Source organism: Mobula birostris, unplaced genomic scaffold, assembly GCF_030028105.1.
Source record: "Mobula birostris isolate sMobBir1 unplaced genomic scaffold, sMobBir1.hap1 scaffold_672, whole genome shotgun sequence".
NCBI lineage: Eukaryota > Metazoa > Chordata > Chondrichthyes > Myliobatiformes > Myliobatidae > Mobula > Mobula birostris.
In genome coordinates this window covers 191,120-209,148 of record NW_027278391.1, presented here as the reverse complement: position 1 = coordinate 209,148, position 18,029 = coordinate 191,120, and the positions used below count along the sequence as shown (strand labels likewise).

General features: G+C 40.6%; 1 protein-coding gene across 2 annotated transcripts in view; it reads right to left on the bottom strand.

Annotated features, from left to right (window-relative positions):
* Positions 1-7,393: 7,393 nt before the first annotated feature.
* The window catches only part of LOC140193648 (60S ribosomal export protein NMD3-like), a 49,322-nt gene continuing 38,686 nt past the window's right edge, over positions 7,394-18,029 (bottom strand). For both annotated transcript variants that reach the window (XM_072250808.1, XM_072250809.1), the window contains exons 13-15: positions 16,916-17,022; positions 9,229-9,299; positions 7,394-7,964 (exon numbers count right to left, since the gene is read on the bottom strand). In XM_072250808.1, the coding sequence (XP_072106909.1) occupies positions 7,831-7,964; positions 9,229-9,299; positions 16,916-17,022 (312 nt within the window). In that variant the 3' untranslated portion in view covers positions 7,394-7,830. The remainder of the gene's footprint in view (positions 7,965-9,228; positions 9,300-16,915; positions 17,023-18,029) is intronic.

Below are 18,029 nucleotides of genomic sequence, written 5' to 3'. Positions count from 1 at the left end.
AGGGCATGAGATTCAGGGCATGAGTTTCAGTGCAGGAACTTGAGGGCATGAGATTCAGTGCACGAGTTTCAGAGCATGAGATTCAGGGCATGAGATTCAGGGCATGATTTTCAAGGCAGAAGATTCAGGGCAGGTATTTCAGTGCAGGAGTTTCAGGGCATGAGATTCAGGGCATGAGATTCAGGGCATGAGTTTCAGGGCATGAGATTCAGGGCAGGTATTTCAGGGCATGTAATTCAGGGCATGATTTTCTGGGCAGATGATTCAGGGCAGGAATTTTAGGGCATGTGATTCAGGGCATGAGTTTCAGTGCATGAGTTTCAGGGCAGTAGTTTCAGGGTATGTGATTTAGGGCATGAGTTTCAGGGCATGTGATTCAGGGCGTGAGTTTCAGGATATGAGATTCATGGCATGAGTTTCAGTGCAGGAGTTTCAGGGCATGAGATTCAGGGCATGAGTTTCAGGGTAGGTGATTCAGGGCAGGAGTTTCAGGACATGAGATTCAGGGCATGAGTTTCACTGCAGGAACTTGAGGTCATGAGATTCAGTGCACGAGTTTCAGAGCGTGAGATTCAGGGCATGAGATTCAGGGCATGAGTTTCAGGGCCGGAGATTCAGGGCAGGGGTTTCAGTGCAGGAGTTTCAGGGCATGAGATTCAGGGCATGAGATTTAGGACATGAGTTTTAGGACAGGAGATTCAGGGCATGAGTTTCAGGGCATGAGTTTCAGGGCATGAGTTTCAGGGCAGGAGTTTCAGGGCATATAATTCAGGGCGTGAGTTTCACGATATGATATTCATGGCATGAGTTTCAGTGCAGGAGTTTCAGGGCATGAGATTCAGGGCATGAGTTTCAGGGCATGAGATGCGGGGCAGGTATTTCAGGGCATGTAATTCAGGGCATGAGTTTCTGGGCAGATGATTCAGAGCAGGAGTATTAGGGTATGTGATTCAGGGCATGAGTTTCAGTGCATGAGTTTCAGTGCAGGAGTTTCAGGGCATGAGATTCAGGGCATGAGTTTCAGGGCATGAGATTCAGGGCAGGTATTTCAGGGCATGTAATTCAGGGCATGAGTTTCTGGGCAGATGATTCAGGGCAGGAGTTTTAGGGCATGTGATTCAGGGCATGAGTTTCAGTGCATGAGTTTCAGTGCGGGAGTTTCAGGGCATGAGATTCAGGGCATGAGTTTCAGGGCATGAGATTCAGTGCAGGTACTTCAGGGCATGTAATTCAGGGCATGAGTTTCTGGGCAGATGATTCAGGGCAGGAGTTTTAGGGCATGTGATTCAGGGCATGAGTTTCAGTGCATGAGTGTCAGGGCAGGAGTTTCAGGGTATGTGATTTAGGGCAAGAGTTTCAGGGCATGAGATTCAGGGCTTGAGTTTCAGGGCATGAGGTTCAGGGCATGAGTTTCAGGGCATGAGATTCAGGGCATGAGATTCAGGGCATGATTTTCAGGGCAGGAGATTCAGTGCACGAGTTTTAGAGCATGAGATTCAGGGCTTCATTTTCAGGGCAGGAGATTCAGGGCAGGTGTTTCAGTGCAGGAGTTTCAGGGCACGAGATTCAGGGCATGAGATTCAGGCCATGAGTTTCAGGGCATGAGTTTCAGGGCATGAGTTTCAGGGCAGGAGTTTCAGGGCATGTGATTCAAGGCTTGAGTTTCCGGATATGAGATTCATGGCATGAGTTTCAGTGCATGAGTTTCTGGGCATGAGTTTGAGGGCAGGAGTTTCAAGGCATGAGATTCAGGGCATGAGTTTCAGTGCATGAGTTTGAGGGCAGGAGTTTCAGGGCATGAGATTCAGGGCATGAGTTTCAGGGCATGATATTCAGGGCAGGTATTTCAGGGCATGTAATTCAGGGCATGAGTTTCTGGGCCGATGATTCAGGGCATGAGTTTTAGGGCATGTGATTCAGGGCATGATTTTCAGTGCATGAGTTTCAGGGCAGGAGTTTCAGGGTATGTGATTTAGGGCATGAGTTTCAGGGCATGAGATTCAGGGCTTGAGTTTCAGGGCATGAGGTTCAGGGCATGAGTTTCAGGGCATGAGATTCAGGGCATGAGTTTCAGAGCAGGAACTTGAGGGCATGAGATTCAGTGCACGAGTTTCAGAGCATGAGATTCCGGGCATGAGATTCAGGGCATGATTTTCAAGGCAGAAGATTCAGGGCAGGTATTTCAGTGCAGGAGTTTCAGGGCATGAGATTCAGGGCATGAGATTCAGGGCATGAGTTTCAGGGCATGAGATTCAGGGGAGGTATTTCAGGGCATGTAATTCAGGGCATGATTTTCTGGGCAGATGATTCAGGGCAGGAATTTTAGGGCATGTGATTCAGGGCATGAGTTTCAGTGCATGAGCTTCAGGGCAGTAGTTTCAGGGTATGTGATTTAGGGCATGAGTTTCAGGGCATGAGATTCAGGGCTTGAGTTTCAGGGCATGAGGTTCAGGGCATTAGTTTCAGGTCATGAGTTTCAGGGCAGGAGTTTTAGGGCATGTGATTCAGGGCATGAGTTTGAGTGCAAGAGTTTCAGGGCAGGAGTTTCAGGGTATGTGATTTAGGGCATGAGATTCCGGGCATGAGATTCAGGGCTTGAGTTTCAGGGCATGAGGTTCAGGGCATGAGTTTCAGGTCATGAGATTCAGGGCATGAGTTTCAGTGCAGGAACTTGAGGGCATGAGATTCAGGGCATGAGTTTCAGAGCATGAGATTCAGGGCATGGGATTCAGGTCATGATTTTCAGGGCAGGAGATTCAGGGCAGGTGTTTCAGTGCAGGAGTTTCAGGGCATGAGATTCAGGGCATGAGATTCAGGGCATGAGTTTCAGGGCATGATATTCAGGGCAGGTATTTCAGGGCATGTAATTCAGGGCATGAGTTTCTGGGCCGATGATTCAGGGCATGAGTTTTAGGGCATGTGATTCAGGGCATGATTTTCAGTGCATGAGTTTCAGGGCAGGAGTTTCAGGGTATGTGATTTAGGGCATGAGTTTCAGGGCATGAGATTCAGGGCTTGAGTTTCAGGGCATGAGGTTCAGGGCATGAGTTTCAGGGCATGAGATTCAGGGCATGAGTTTCAGTGCAGGAACTTGAGGGCATGAGATTCAGTGCACGAGTTTCAGAGCATGAGATTCAGGGCATGAGATTCAGGGCATGATTTTCAAGGCAGAAGATTCAGGGCAGGTATTTCAGTGCAGGAGTTTCAGGGCATGAGATTCAGGGCATGAGATTCAGGGCATGAGTTTCAGGGCATGAAATTCAGGGCAGGTATTTCAGGGCATGTAATTCAGGGCATGATTTACTGGGCAGATGATTCAGGGCAGGAATTTTAGGGCATGTGATTCAGGGCATGAGTTTCAGTGCATCAGTTTCAGGACAGTAGTTTCAGGGTATGTGATTTAGGGCATAAGTTTCAGGGCATGAGATTCAGGGCTTGAGTTTCAGGGTATGAGGTTCAGGGCATTAGTTTCAGGTCATGAGTTTCAGGGCAGGAGTTTTAGGGCATGTGATTCAGGGCATGAGTTTGAGTGCAAGAGTTTCAGGGCAGGAGTTTCAGGGTATGTGATTTAGGGCATGAGATTCCGGGCATGAGATTCAGGGCTTGAGTTTCAGGGCATGAGGTTCAGGGCATGAGTTTCAGGTCATGAGATTCAGGGCATGAGTTTCAGTGCAGGAACTTGAGGGCATGAGATTCAGGGCATGAGTTTCAGAGCATGAGATTCAGGGCATGAGATTCAGGGCATCATTTTCAGGGTTTTCAGCCTCCACACTTATCATTATTGCTTCAGTGTCATTTTTTTTAATATGATACATAATGTGAAGTGTCTTTCATATTTTGTCTTGCGTTTGGCGTTGTTGTATGAAACCTGTCTGATCATTATGTATCAGTGTGGGTAGAAACTCTTCTAATCATTTGGCCATGATGGAGGTAAATATTCTATAATCCACATTAAGAACAGATATTGGTCTAAATGAACCACATTCTATTTTATCCTTGCCTTCTTTCGGTATAGCTGAGATTATCACCTCCTTCCAGCTGGATGGCATTTGTGTCTTTCTCAGGGCCCAGTTCAGTGTGGGAAGTAAAACAGGGATTAACTTACTTCTAACCTCTTTATACCACTCTGCCGTATATCCATCTGATCCTGATGACTTGTTTAATTTAAGCCTACTAATTGCAGTTTTTAGTTCAGCTTCAGTTATGTCAGCAGTCATCTTTCTATTTTGTTCTTTGCTTAAAGTGGGTAACTCTAAAGAATTCAGGAAGGTGTCAATTTGGGTTAAGTTTCCCCCTGGAACTTTGGAATATAGAGTTTTGTAAAACATTTCAAAAGCTTCATAAATTTCACTTAGCTTATTTTTTTTGTATCACTTTTGTTCTTAGATCCCTAATTCTATGAATTGTATTTTCTGCTATCCTTTTTTAGCTTGCTTGAGATGAGAACAGCAACTCCTTTTCTATGTCCTGATTTATATGAGGAGAAAAACAGATTAGTGAAGCCCATTCTCTTTAATGTTCCATGCTCATTATCACTTAAGTGAGTTTCCTGTAAATATACTACATGGGCTTGTTCTTTTTTTCATTTTTGATAGAATTTTACTGCGCTTGACTGGATTCAACAGCCCACTGACATTAAAAGAAATGAATTTTACTTTGTCCTTAGCCATGTGTATTTATCTGTTAGTATTATAATTTAATCGATCTACTCCCTGAACAAATAAGAGCCAAGAAACATGAAAGATTTTTTAAAAAAAAGGTACGAAGGTGTGATTCCAAGGCTGGGGTCTCTAGATGACCCTGGGTTGAGCTAGAAGAAATGTCTAGCCGTGGGGGATAGCCACTCCTACCTGTGAGTTGAGGGCCCCCACTGCAGTACCTATAAAAGTAAGTAAAAAAATCTATGTCCATTACACAGAAAAGATTTCACTGTGTATTCCTCCCATGTATATATTCTCATTTAGGTGGGGGAAAAGGAATGAATGAATTAATTTTTTAAAAATTGAGTAATATAAAATCTATATTATAATACGTATTTCTCGATGTAGGTATATCACCGTCTATTTTTGCTTCCGTTTCATTTCTCAGCACTTTTAAAGTTAGCCAAACATAATGGCTCTTCTGGAGGAGGTGAGGGCTCTCCTCGGAGAACTCATTGTCTCTTCCTAATATCCTCTTGTCCTGTTCCCATCCTCTGCTTTCTCGGTTCTACCATTTCCCAAGCAGATCGGGATAACTGCTCCCTTGGTTTGACCACGCTAATGGGCAGCCCTCTGTTATTCATGTCTGTAGTGGCTTCTTCCACCGTCTGATATAGCTGTATCCCTTCTTGGTAAAATACCCTCCGTTTAGCAGGGTACGGGTTTGGAATTTAGTCTTTTCTTGCTTGAATATTTGTTTTGCTTCGAAATATTCCTTCTGTTTCTGTAGGCCGCCGGGGGGTAATCATGATCGAAGTATATTAACTTCCCGTTCCAAAACACCCTCTTCTTACCCCAGGCCCTTCATAGAATCTCCGTCTTGCTCTTGAATCGAAGGAATTGAAGTACTATTGAGCGCGGTTTACTTTGTCTGTCTCTGGGAGGTCGTGGAACGAGCGAACGATGCGCCCTCTCAATTTCAATCTCCATAGTCGGGGGAATCTCCAGAGCTTCCCGCAGCAGCTTTTCTACAAAGTCTATCATCGACAATCCCTCCGCTCCTTCGGGAACATTATAAATCCTGATATTTTTCCATCGCGATCTTCCCTCCTGGTCAAGCAATTTACTTTCTTGTTGATTTAATATTTTTATCATCTTACGTAGTATCTGTTCCAGGTTTTGCACGCGATCTTCCACCTTTTCAATTCAAGTCTCTGCCACCGCTATTTTCTGCTTGATGTTAGCGAGCTCTGACTTTATATCATTGAGTTGCTGCTTTATATCTTTTTGGACTTCCCTATCTCCTCCAGAATCCTCATATTTGCCGCATCACCTGCACAAGGCCCAGCGTCAGCCTCGCCGCCACACGCACGTGTAAGAGAGCAGCGCGCTGTACCTCTCTCTTGCATAGACTCTGCAGTGGTGCTTTTTTTAATCTCCATTATTTCTCCCCATTCTTGCCCCCCTTATCAATTCAGATATTTCGAAAGATCTTATATTTGACGGATTAACAGGGCAAAACTTGCGTTTTTCTGGAGCAGCTGTTGATTTAAGCTGCCATTCTGGACGATGACATCACCGGAACCCCCCAAAGTACCTTCTCAATGACCTTCCACCATAAGTGAGCCTTTCTAATTCTGACTGTATGAAGAGTGACACTTGTTTAAATTGCACCCAGCATGCCTGTACGTTTTAACAGAGTATTCCAGTATGCTCATACACATTACAGAAGTTTAAACACAAAATAATATGGCATCTCAGTGACAGTGCACTTACCAATATTGCACGTAATACTATTTACAAAAGGCATTAAATTTTCAGAATTAGATTTATTATCACTGACATACACTCAGTGGCCACTTTACTAGGTATGCCTGCTCGTTAATGTGAATATCTAATCAGCCAATCATGCAGCAGGAACTCGATGTATCGTCAAGAGGTTCAGTTTTCTTCAGAATGAGGAAGAAATGTGATCTCAGTCACTTTGACCGTGGAATGATTGTTACTGGTATGACAGAGTAGTTTGAGCATCTCTGAAAATGCTGATCTCCTATGATTTGCCCACACACATTTCTACTTTACAGCAGATGGTGCAAAAAGCAAAAACAAAAAAGAAAATCATCCAGTGAGCGCAGCTCTGTGGCTGCAAACGTCCTGTTAATGAGAGGTCAGAAGAGAATAGCCAGACTGGTTCAAGCTGATAGAAAGGCAACAGTAACTCAACAAAAGACATCTAATAAAGTAGCCAGTGAGTATATGCCCTGAAAATCGTTATGTGGCAGCAGAAATTTGCAAGTTATAAAAAATTACAAGTTACAATAAATAAATACAAACGTTTGTAATTCAAAATAGCAATAGCAAGTTATTGTTCATTCACTCATAAACTGATGGCAGAGGAAAAGAAGTTGGTCCTAAAATATTGAGTACCAGCTGTCTGGCACCTGTGCCTCCTCCCTAATGGTAGCAATGAGAAGAGAGCATGTCCCGGATGTCCGTTTCTGGTAGATACAAAAGATTCCATGACAGTACAAGTTTCATTTACATCTTGAATGTCATGGACGGTATTTACTTTTTCCAAACTCGTGAAGAAAATAAAATCCGGTCTGCCTGTTATTTACATTTTCAGGCAGACACTGGCTTTTGGATATCCTGCATTACAGAGACCCTACTTGAAAGGTGTCTAAGTAGATCAAATTCGCCTAGATCAGCACAAGAAAATAAAGAAATGCCATTGTTTACTAAGAAACGTTTATTTGAGAATATAATGTCATTACAGATTAGATATATTCCACCTATTTGTATTATTTCAATATTGTATAGTTAACAATAAATATTTTTAGCTATATCTGGAATCTCAAATTCAAACAAAAAATTTCCTAAGAAAACCAAGCTTAAGTCTTATCTTAAGTGATAATGATCAGTAATCAGGATTCTAAAATTGTCTTGAAATGCCAGCAGACACAAAGCTCCACAGATACACAGAAAAACTTCATACCTCCAATCTTATCAAGTTCCTTAACTTGCAGAATATTTGCGGAAAACTAGCTTGAAAATAGGAATCTCTGTGCTGGCTAGACTCAGTAAAATGGAAATATTTACATAGTGATTACCTCTTTCACGGCAGGCTAGATTGAACATTGTCTCATGTTACCATCACAATGAATTCAATAGTTTAATTTCAAGTTTTTTTTTAGTCCATCATTGCTGCACCCTCACCACCTGTAGCATCAACAGAAATATGAAGGTCCTCTAACATCTCTGCTAGACTGATCCGGGGAGCACCATCATCATCAGTGTCACTTTCAACTGGAACTTTTGAGGAATCTGTGAATAAAAATTATTTGCATTTACTATAATCAGATACATTTATGTAATTTCTATTAACTGAAATTCAGTATAATGATGTTTCAAATGGAACCATTTGAATATTGAACAAATACAATGTCAAATAATTTACAAGCATCAATGAGTTTCTTTTGGTTTAAATAACAAAGCCTTTTACAAATGCAGGCCATCCTGGATTAAAAACATTTTTACAAATATCCATAAGTTAATTTTCCCCACAAGTCAGAAAATGCACAAATCACTGGATACACTAACCATATCTCCACAGTACTGTAATGAATGCCTTTGAGGAGGATCACTTACAGTGAACATTTATTTATGGTCTTCCCCTGCCTAAGTATACTGAAACAGAATCCGGATATCCCAAGTTCAATGTCTAGTTTCAATGAGCTTGAAATAGCAGTGGATATTACATTGTTTAATAGTGTTTTGTTTCACAAGTTTCCATATATGTGATTGCTTGTCAATTACCAAAAGCAATCCTCTTAAGTGTCCTATGGTGTAACTGGCAACCTGTGATCTTAAAAAACAATGTGTCTGATTACTGTGTGGCGGTTACATGTAACCAGGTTTCTTCCCACCCCACCACCCCCCACCAACTCTGGTTCTTATTTGAATTGTAGGATAAATGCAGGAATATCAAATTAGCATCCACTGGCACCTTGGTCAGCATGTTTCCATGCTCTACCACTATGACCAACAATGCTTCAGCTCCTCTGATTTCACTACAAGATTCAGAAGTAGATGCACCTGACCCGAGTCCACAGAACTTAAAATTAATTACCTTTTTCAATGCACTGCAGACTTGCAATACAAATAGTAATATTTCCAATCCAAACAAGATGAGCACTGGACAGCACTCCAATGCCATCTCGGTGGGGGATTAAAATATTACTGCTTACATGCATTCTACGGGTCAAAAAAACAACTTTAACGTTAAATCAGTTTTGATTTCATAACTATACTAAATCCAACATATAGCAAGAATGAAGACAAATGTCAATGAAGAACATTTCTTACCACCCCTCAAGTTTGTGGCAAACAGGTGCATGACATTGGATAAGTACATTAAGTACACTGAATGTGCATTGAATTCAGTTAAAAAATTATGTACTGTGCCACGAGATTAAGAGATGCTTAACAGATTTCCATCAAAGAAACCAGGTATGGATGGAGGGAAAAAAAAACAAAAAGTAATTTTCTCTCATGTCACATAAAGCAGCAACCTCAATGTTAAACTTACCCCGATAAATATTGACATTTTTTCTGATGATAGCATCATCTTCAAGGTCTTCAAGAAATTCTAAGTATTGTCTAGAATGTACAGAAATTTTTGTTATTTTATATAGATTACATGTATCAATAATAATGAGTGGTTTTCCACTACAGCTTTTCCCAACATTTTCAGCATACTCAGCTATGTTTTAGCACACTTCAGTAAAAGAAAATTTAAGATCAAATCTAGTTGTGACTCTTGAAGATGGTTGAGGAAAGTGAAGGATATTCAAACAACAAGCATACAGATGGATAGGATCTTATATTATAGCACTACATTATTAATACAGAAGTTAGGAGTCCATCCCACACTGGCAATTTCTGAAAATGAATTCCACAAATCTGATAATATGGAACAATTCCAATATTGATTAAGGCTCTCCTATTTTGCTTTAAAAAAGAAGCAATTTGTTGCCCCTTTGTGGTCTACACTTGGCTTCAGTAATTCATTATATTGCTGCGTCACAAGAACAAGAGATCGTTCAATTCAAATGTGACAATCTGTATCAACTTGCTTTCCTCACCTTTGCACTTTAAATCTCAATATATAACAAATATTTATCATTTAGTTTCAAAGATTTCAACAGCTAAGTTAGAAGCACTTTAGGGGGAGATGTTCCAGAATTCATTAGCATTTGAGGCAGTAACGGGAGACAAAGAAATGGCAGGTGAACTTAATGAGTATTTTACATTAGTCTTCACTGTGGAAGACACTAGCAGTGGGCCAGAGGTCTATGAGTGTCAGGGAACAGGAGTGATTCCCATTGTTATTACAAAGGAAAGAGTGCTAGGCAAACTGAAAGGTCTTAAGGTGGATTAGTCACTTGGACCCGATGGACTACATCCCAGAGTCCTGAAAGAGGTTGCTGAAGAGATAACAGATACATTAGTCATGATCTTTCAAGAATCACTTGATTTTGGCGTGGTCCTGGAAGACAGGAAAATTACAACTGTCGCTCCACTCTTTAAGAAAGGAGGAAGGCAAAAAAAAAAGGAAATTATAGGCCAGTTAGTCTAACATCAGTGATTGGAAAAGTTTTAGAGTCCATTATTAATGATGAGGTTTCAGGGTACCTGGAGAGTAATGATAAAATAAGACAAAGTCAACACAGCTTCTGTAAAGGGAAATCTTGCCGGACAAATCCATTAGAGTTCTTCGAGGAAGTAACAAGCAGGGTTGAAGAAGGGAGAGGCAGTGGATAAGGTGCCAGCCACACTGCTTAACAAGATAAAATCCTATGGCATAACAGGAAAAACACTGGCATGGAATGAGGAACGGCTGACAGGCAGAAGGCAGCGAGTAAGAATAAAGGGGGCCTTTTCTGGTTGGCTGCCAGTCACTAGTGGTGTTCCTTAGGGGTCACATTTTTTGTCAATGATTTAGATAATGGAACTGAAGGCATGTGGCAAAGTATGCAGATAATACGAAGATAGGTGGAGGGGTAGGTAGTGCTGAGGAAGTAATGCGATTGCAGCAGGACTTACACAAATTGGGAAAATGGCAAAAAAGTGGAAGATGGAATACAGTGTTGGGAAATGTACGATAATGCATTTTGGTAAAAAGAACAATAATGCAGACTATTATCTAAGTGGAAAGAAAATTCAAACATCAGAGGTACAGAGGGACTTGGGAGTTCTTGTGCAAGACTCCCAGAAGGTTAGTTTACAGGTTGAGTCTGTGCTAAAGAAGGCAAATGCAATGTTAGTACTCATATCAAGGGGAATAAAATATAAAAACAAGGAGGTAATGTTGAGGCTTTATAAGACATGAGTCAGGCCACACTTGGAGTATTGTCAATAATGTTGGGCCGCACATCTCAGAAAGGATTTATTGTCATTGGAGAGAGTCCAGAGGAAGTTCATGAGGATGATTCTGGGAACGCAGGAGTTAGCATATCAGGACTGTTTGGTAGCTTTGGGCCTGTACTCACTGGAATTTAGAAGTATGTGGGGGGGGGGGGCGGGCTTGGTTTCATTGAAACCTACCAAATGTTGAAAGGACTAGATAGGGTGGATGTGGATGTTTCCTAATGTGGGGGTATCCAGAACTAGAGGGCACAACCTCAAAATTGAGGGGCAACTTTTTAAAACAGATAGTTTTAAAACAAATAGTTTCCTGTTTGGTCAAGGCATCAAAGGATATGGCGAGCAGGCAGGTGTATGGGGTCGAGTGGGATCTGGGAACAGCCATGATGGAATGGCAGAGCAGAATCAATGGGCTGAATGGCATAATTATGCATCTATGTCTTATGGTCTTAATCACTTCACGATCTCATTCCCAAATGGCTAAGTTATTTTTTTCATGGGCTTTTGCCCTTGATCTCTCCAGCAAGGGGAATAGTTTTTATTTCCCACAACTGTACAATGTCAAGGGAGTTCACAACAATATTACCTGCCGCAATTTCACTGAAAGCTTGATTTCAGCCAATAACATCTGCATATCACCTCCATTGTGTTTTCCAAATCCAGTAATCAAATTAGGAGTTTGGTTAACACACAAAGTAAATTCATTTTTGAATTCTAATTCCTTAGACATAAAAGCTATCATTATTATGGGTTTTTTAGTATTTGTGCACAGTTCAATAGTTACTTTATACTAATTTGTAGACTCTCACCATTAATTGTCCAATTTGTTTTCCTTCAACGTTCCCCAACTTTAGACTACCCAGCCAAAATTTTGCCTGTTATCTGTCCACATCCTTTTGTAATTTTCTATTCCATCCATAAATGTCTTGCCACTTAAGTTAGTAGCATTTACAGTCTTGCATCCATATCTATTCATCTAACCAAATCAACACATGCTGAAAATCTGACAACTGCATTCCAAAGTCAAAGTCGGGTTTACTGACATATACACAAAAACATGTATGCACAGATACAGCGAAAAACTTATTTGTAGCAAAACTTACTTGCAGGGTCCCATTCAGATCCCTGCAGAACAACACTTGATATGGATAGTTAAAGAACATTATTTCTTCCTCTTAACTTCTATCTCTTCAGTTCTAAACCACGTCAAAATATTAGCTCCAATTGTGGGCTTACTTTTACTAAAAAATTCAAGCCTAAATAGATAGATTTTTGGTCCACAGTGAAATTCCAGCATCAACCAGTTTAGTACAATTAGTCAGTCAGACCTGACCTCCTTAGCAAAACCATACAGACACAAATCAGTTTCTACTAATCCAAGTACTGTTAATCTGTTCTTAGTCATAAACTTTTATAACTTCAGATTGGCATTGGTATTCACCTGACTCATTCTCTTCTTAAATAATGTAAGTCATATTTGCAGTTTTGTGACGATACACCATCTTAAATATTACCACCCGAAATACATTAAACATCATATATATTAAATTCCTTCCTAGATGTGTTTTTAGGTTATCTGTATAGTTGTAATTTTCTTCCTCTTATAAAATTAGATACATGAACAAATTCAAAGGGTTCAAGTTCTTACAAAAGAAAGCAACCTTTTACACTGGATTATGTTAATGTATTTATAACAGAGAAAACAAACTATTCTGCCTAACACTTCCATGTTTGCAATTGTGTTGTGAGTTTTCCAACCCTCCTTTCTCTATGCCAATATTATATTGTTCAAAATGGTCATTATGGGGCAATAATTCTTGTGTAACAACACTGCTTCATTTCAGAAAAAGAGACTACTATGCTGCCTTTAGTCATCTAATAGCACATGATCACCTGCCAATTCTAGCACTGTTTTTCCACCCTAATGACAACCTTTAGCTCCATATTATCATATTATTGCCAAATCATTATTATTTAATTAATTATTATGAAGACCAAAGACAATTCCTTTACAATACAAGTCGCTCCCTTCTCCCTCTCTCATCTACCACTTTGCACTACTTCCTCCCCTCTTCCCCATCTTCTTGTTCTGACTTCTCATCTTTTTTCCCAGTCCTGATGAAGGGTCTCGGTCCAAAATATCGACTGTTTACTCTTTTCCATAAATGCTGCCTGGCCTGCTGAGTTCTTCTAGCAATTTGTGAGTATTGCTTACATTTCCTTTAAACTCTGTTCAACAATCCTCATCCCTTATATTTACCTCTTGGCCCTTTGTATCTAATACATGATGCTGTCTAACCCAGAATTTCAAATGTTCATTACCAGAATTGTTCATTTCCATGGTATTGCCTATTTTCTTCCTATTACATTGCCCGCCTACTGAAACCTCTATTCAGTGTTTTTGCAATCTCCAATTTGGTTGCTTGTAAGTTGTTCAAGGATCTCAGGCTCAAAGCTGATAACCTGGAACCTGAGCTTCGAACACTGCAACACTTCATGGAGGGGGAAGAGCTACCTGGACACTTTGTTTCCGGAGGCAGCCACACCCATTAGATTAACTAATGTCAGGGACAAGAGGGTGCAGCTGAAAGTGAGGCAGGTAGTGGGATTCAAGAGGTAGTGCTGCAGAAGCCTCAACCATTAAGCTTATCAAAAAGGTTTGAGACTTGTACACTGTGTGGTCAACAGTAAAGGCTGTAGGAAAGATGAGCAACTATGCCACTGTGGTTCAGGGAGCATTTCAAGAAGGGGGAGAGAAGAGAAATGTATTGTAACTGGGGATGGTATAGTCAGGGGACTAGGCAATTATTATCTGTCATAACCTCGAAGGCTGTGTTTGTTACCTGTGTGGTCCCTGGGTTCGGAACATCACATTTGGCCTGCAGACGGATTTTGAGTCGGGGGCGGGGGGGGGGGGGATCTAGTTGCTGGAGGTAGAATAAGGAAAATTCTTGATGGGAGTTATATACAGAACTCCAAATAGTTAGGATGTGGTGTACAAATTACTACAGGAGATAGAAAAGGCATGAATGAAAGATAAGGTTAAGGTCGTCATGGGGATCTTCAATATGCAGGCAGATCCGGAAAATCAGGTAGACACTAGATCCCAAGAGCCAGAATTAGTAGAATGACTGCAAGATGGATTGTGGTCAAACACACAAGGGAAAAGGCAATTCTAGACTTGGTGCTGTGCAATGAACCAGAATTGACTAGGAAGCCAAGGAAAAAGAATCCTTAAGAAGGCAGTGATCATAATGTATCAGAATTCACTGTGCAGCTTGAGAGGGAGAAGCTAAAATTGGATACAATAGTATTACAGTTGAGAGAAGGTAACGACACAGGCATAAGAGAGGAGCTGGCCAAAGTTGATTGGAAGTGGACACTAGCAGGGATGATGGTACAGCAGCAATTGAAGGAGGTTCTGTGAGTAATTCAGAAGGTTCAGGATCATTTCATCCCAAAGAAGCAACAACATTATATAGGGAAGATGAGGTAACAGTGGCTGATGAGGAAGATCAAAGAGAGCATAAAAGCAAAAAAGAACACACATAATATTGAAAAAAAAAATTAGCAGAATGCCAGAAGATTATGAAACTTAAAAATCAACAGAAGGCAATTAAAAAAAGCAATAAAGGAAGGAAAAACAAAATCTGAAAGTAAGCTAGTCAATACAAGAGAGAATGCCAAATGCTTACTTGAATACATAAAGTAAAAGAAAGGCAAAAGTGGACATTAGACTGCTAAGAAATGACCCTGGGAAAGTAGCAAAAGGAACAAAGAAATGACAGATGAACTACATAAGTATTTTGCATCCACCTTCACTATGGAAGACGCCAGCAACATGCCAGAATTGAGAGGCTGAGGGGTCAGAAGTATGTGTAGTCACTATTACAAAGGAGGCGGTGCTTGGGAAGCTGAGAGGTCTGAAAGCAGATAAGTCACCAGGATTCTGAAAGAGGTAGCTGAAGCGATTGTGGAGGCATTAGCAGTGATCTTTCAAGAAACACGAGAGCCAGAAATAGTTCCAGAACATCACAACTGTCACTCCACTCTTTAAAAAGGGAGGGAGGGAAAATACAGGAAATTATAAACCGGTTAGCAAGATTTTAAGGATGTTGTTTCAGGGATCTCGGAGGCACATGACAAAATGGGCCAAACTCAGGATGGCTTCCTTAAGGGAAGATCCTGCCTGACAAACCTGTTAAGACGTAAGAAGCAGGACAGATGAAGGAGAATCAGTCAACATTGTTTACTTGAATTTTCAAAAGGCCTTTGACAAAACGCCACTCATGAGGATGCGAAACAAGATGGGGACCCATGGTATGACAGGAAAGGCATTAGCATGGATAGAAGATTGGCTGATTAGAAGAAGGCAAAGAGTGGGAATAAAGGGGGCCTTCGTTAATTGGCTGCTAGTGACAAGCAGCATTCCACAGAGGTGACGCTGGGTTCACTGCTTTTCACATGACATGTTAATTGTCTCAGTGACAGAATAGATAGAATTACGGCCAGGATTGCACTTGATACAAAGGTAGGTGGAGGGAAAGAGAAAGAGTTGAGGAAGCAGGAGGACTCAGATGGGTTGGGAGAATGAGCAAGAAAGTAGCAGATGGAAGACAGTGTAGAAAAGTCTATGGTCATGCACTTTGGTAGAAGGAATAAAGATATAGACTAGTTTCTAAATGGAGAAAGAGTCAACAGGACTTGTGAGTCATAATGCAGCTTTTCCTAATGGTTAACTAGGAGGTTAAGAATGAAGTCAGAAAGGTAAATGTAATGTTAGCAGTCATTTTGAGAGGATTAGAATATAAAAGGAAGAATGTAATGGTAAGGCTTTATATGATATTGATCACATTTGGGGTACTGTGAGCAGCAATGAGACCCAAATTGAAGAAAGGATACTCTAGCATTGGAGAGGATCCAGAGGAAGTTTACATGAATGATCCTGGGAAAGAAAAGGTTAATGTATGAGGAGCATATGACCGTTCTGTCCTTGTACCTGCTAGAGTTCAGAAGACTCAGAATCAGGTTTAATATCACTGGTATACTTCATGAAATTTGTTAACTTGGTAGCAGCAGTACAATGCAATACATGATAAATATAGAAAAAAACAAATGAATTATAGTAAGCATATATATTTGTATATCAAATAATTAAAATTAAAAATAGAGCAAAAGCAGATTTTTTTTAAAGTGTGGTAGCATTCATGGGTTCAATGTCCACTTAGAAATCGGATGGCAGAGGGGAAGAAGCTGTTCCTGAATCGCTGAGTGTGTGCCTTCAGGCTTATGTACCTCCTTCCTGACAGTAACAATAAGAAGAGGGCATGTCCTGTGTGATGGGGGTCCTTAATAATGAACGCCGCCTTTCTGAGGCACCGCTCCTTGAAGATATCTTGGATACTACTGAATCTGATTCTTTAGCCAGACTCTGTAGAATCATAACCACAAACGGCTGTGGATATCATGTTGTTGAGTATATTTAAAGTGCAGGTTGATATGTTCTTGATTAGTAAGGGTGACAATAAGTACAGGGAAAAGGCAGGAAAATCGGATGGAGAGGAAATGATAAATCAGCCGTGACTGAATGGTGAAGCACTCAACGGGCTCAGTGGCCTAACTCTGCTCTTATGTCTGATGGTCTACCTTGATCATCTTGTTAACCTCCTGTGTTTCTTTGCATCTTACAAAATTCAACCAACAAACTCAAATACTTCCAATTCAACTCAATGCCCGCTAATATAACAACTCCTCAGACCTTTCTACCCACAGCAGCTTTTTGTTTGGTGTCACAGCTTCAAGTATCTATAACCATGAGATTTGTGAGGAAATAATAGACTATACTATACTTTTCATCATCTGTTCCCATCTCGTCATGATCTTTATCCAGTTCTTTAAGTTTCCAGTTCCGATGATGTTGCCGTCTGGCTCGATCATAGCTCTTCTTAATTAAAATCTAAAGGAAGAGTACTTATCAATAAATAAATATAAATAACTCACAAGTTACTGTATCTTCAAATTAATGTAGATAAAATCGGTCCATGCTAAAGTGCAACATTTTCCAATTTTTTTAAAGAATGATGTTTTATAAGTTTAAGTTTATGCTTTTAACAATCATCATTGTTACAATTAGACCACTTACAGCTCAAAGTGTTTTACAAGGTGGTGGAAAACCATGGATGAGTGGGAAGGATAAAGGAAAGTGAGAAATAATGCGCTGAAAAGCAGTTTTAGAGCTTGTTGTAAACAAAATAAGACAAAGAAATCCACAAGTGTAAACTGTACAATTTAGCATGGACTTGTTCAAAAAAATGAACATGGTACAGTGGACTAAGAATGCATTATACTGTATGAGCATGTATAAGCATGATAAATCATTCCTGTCTCTATCCGATATATTCCTTTCATTATTTTGTAAGTTTCTATAAGATTCCCGCTCATTCTTCCGAATTCCAATGAGTATAGTCCCAGACGACCCACTCTTTCTTCTCACATGCCAACCCCTTCATCTCCGGAATCAATCTGGCGAACCTCTTCGGCACCAACTCCAAAACCAGTACATCTTCTCTCAAAGGAGAGCAGAACTGCACTCAGCACTGCAGGCGTGGCCTCAACAGTACACTGTACGGTTGTAGCAAAACCTTCCTGCTCTTAAACTTAATCCCTCTATCAATGAAGAGCAACATTGTATTTGCCTTCTTTGTACCTGTTGTACTGCAAACCAACCTTTTACAATTCACACCAACAGTTCCAAATTCCTCTGCGTAACAGCATGCTGCAACCTTACACCATTTAAATAACAATCTGTTCTATTTTTACATCCAAAGTGGATGACCTCGTATTTACCAACATTGTATACCATTTGTCAGCCGCTTGGTCACTCATTTAGCCTACCATACCTCTCTACAGAATCTTTGTATCCTCTGCAGAGTTTGCTTTTCCACTCAATTTCACGTCGTCAGC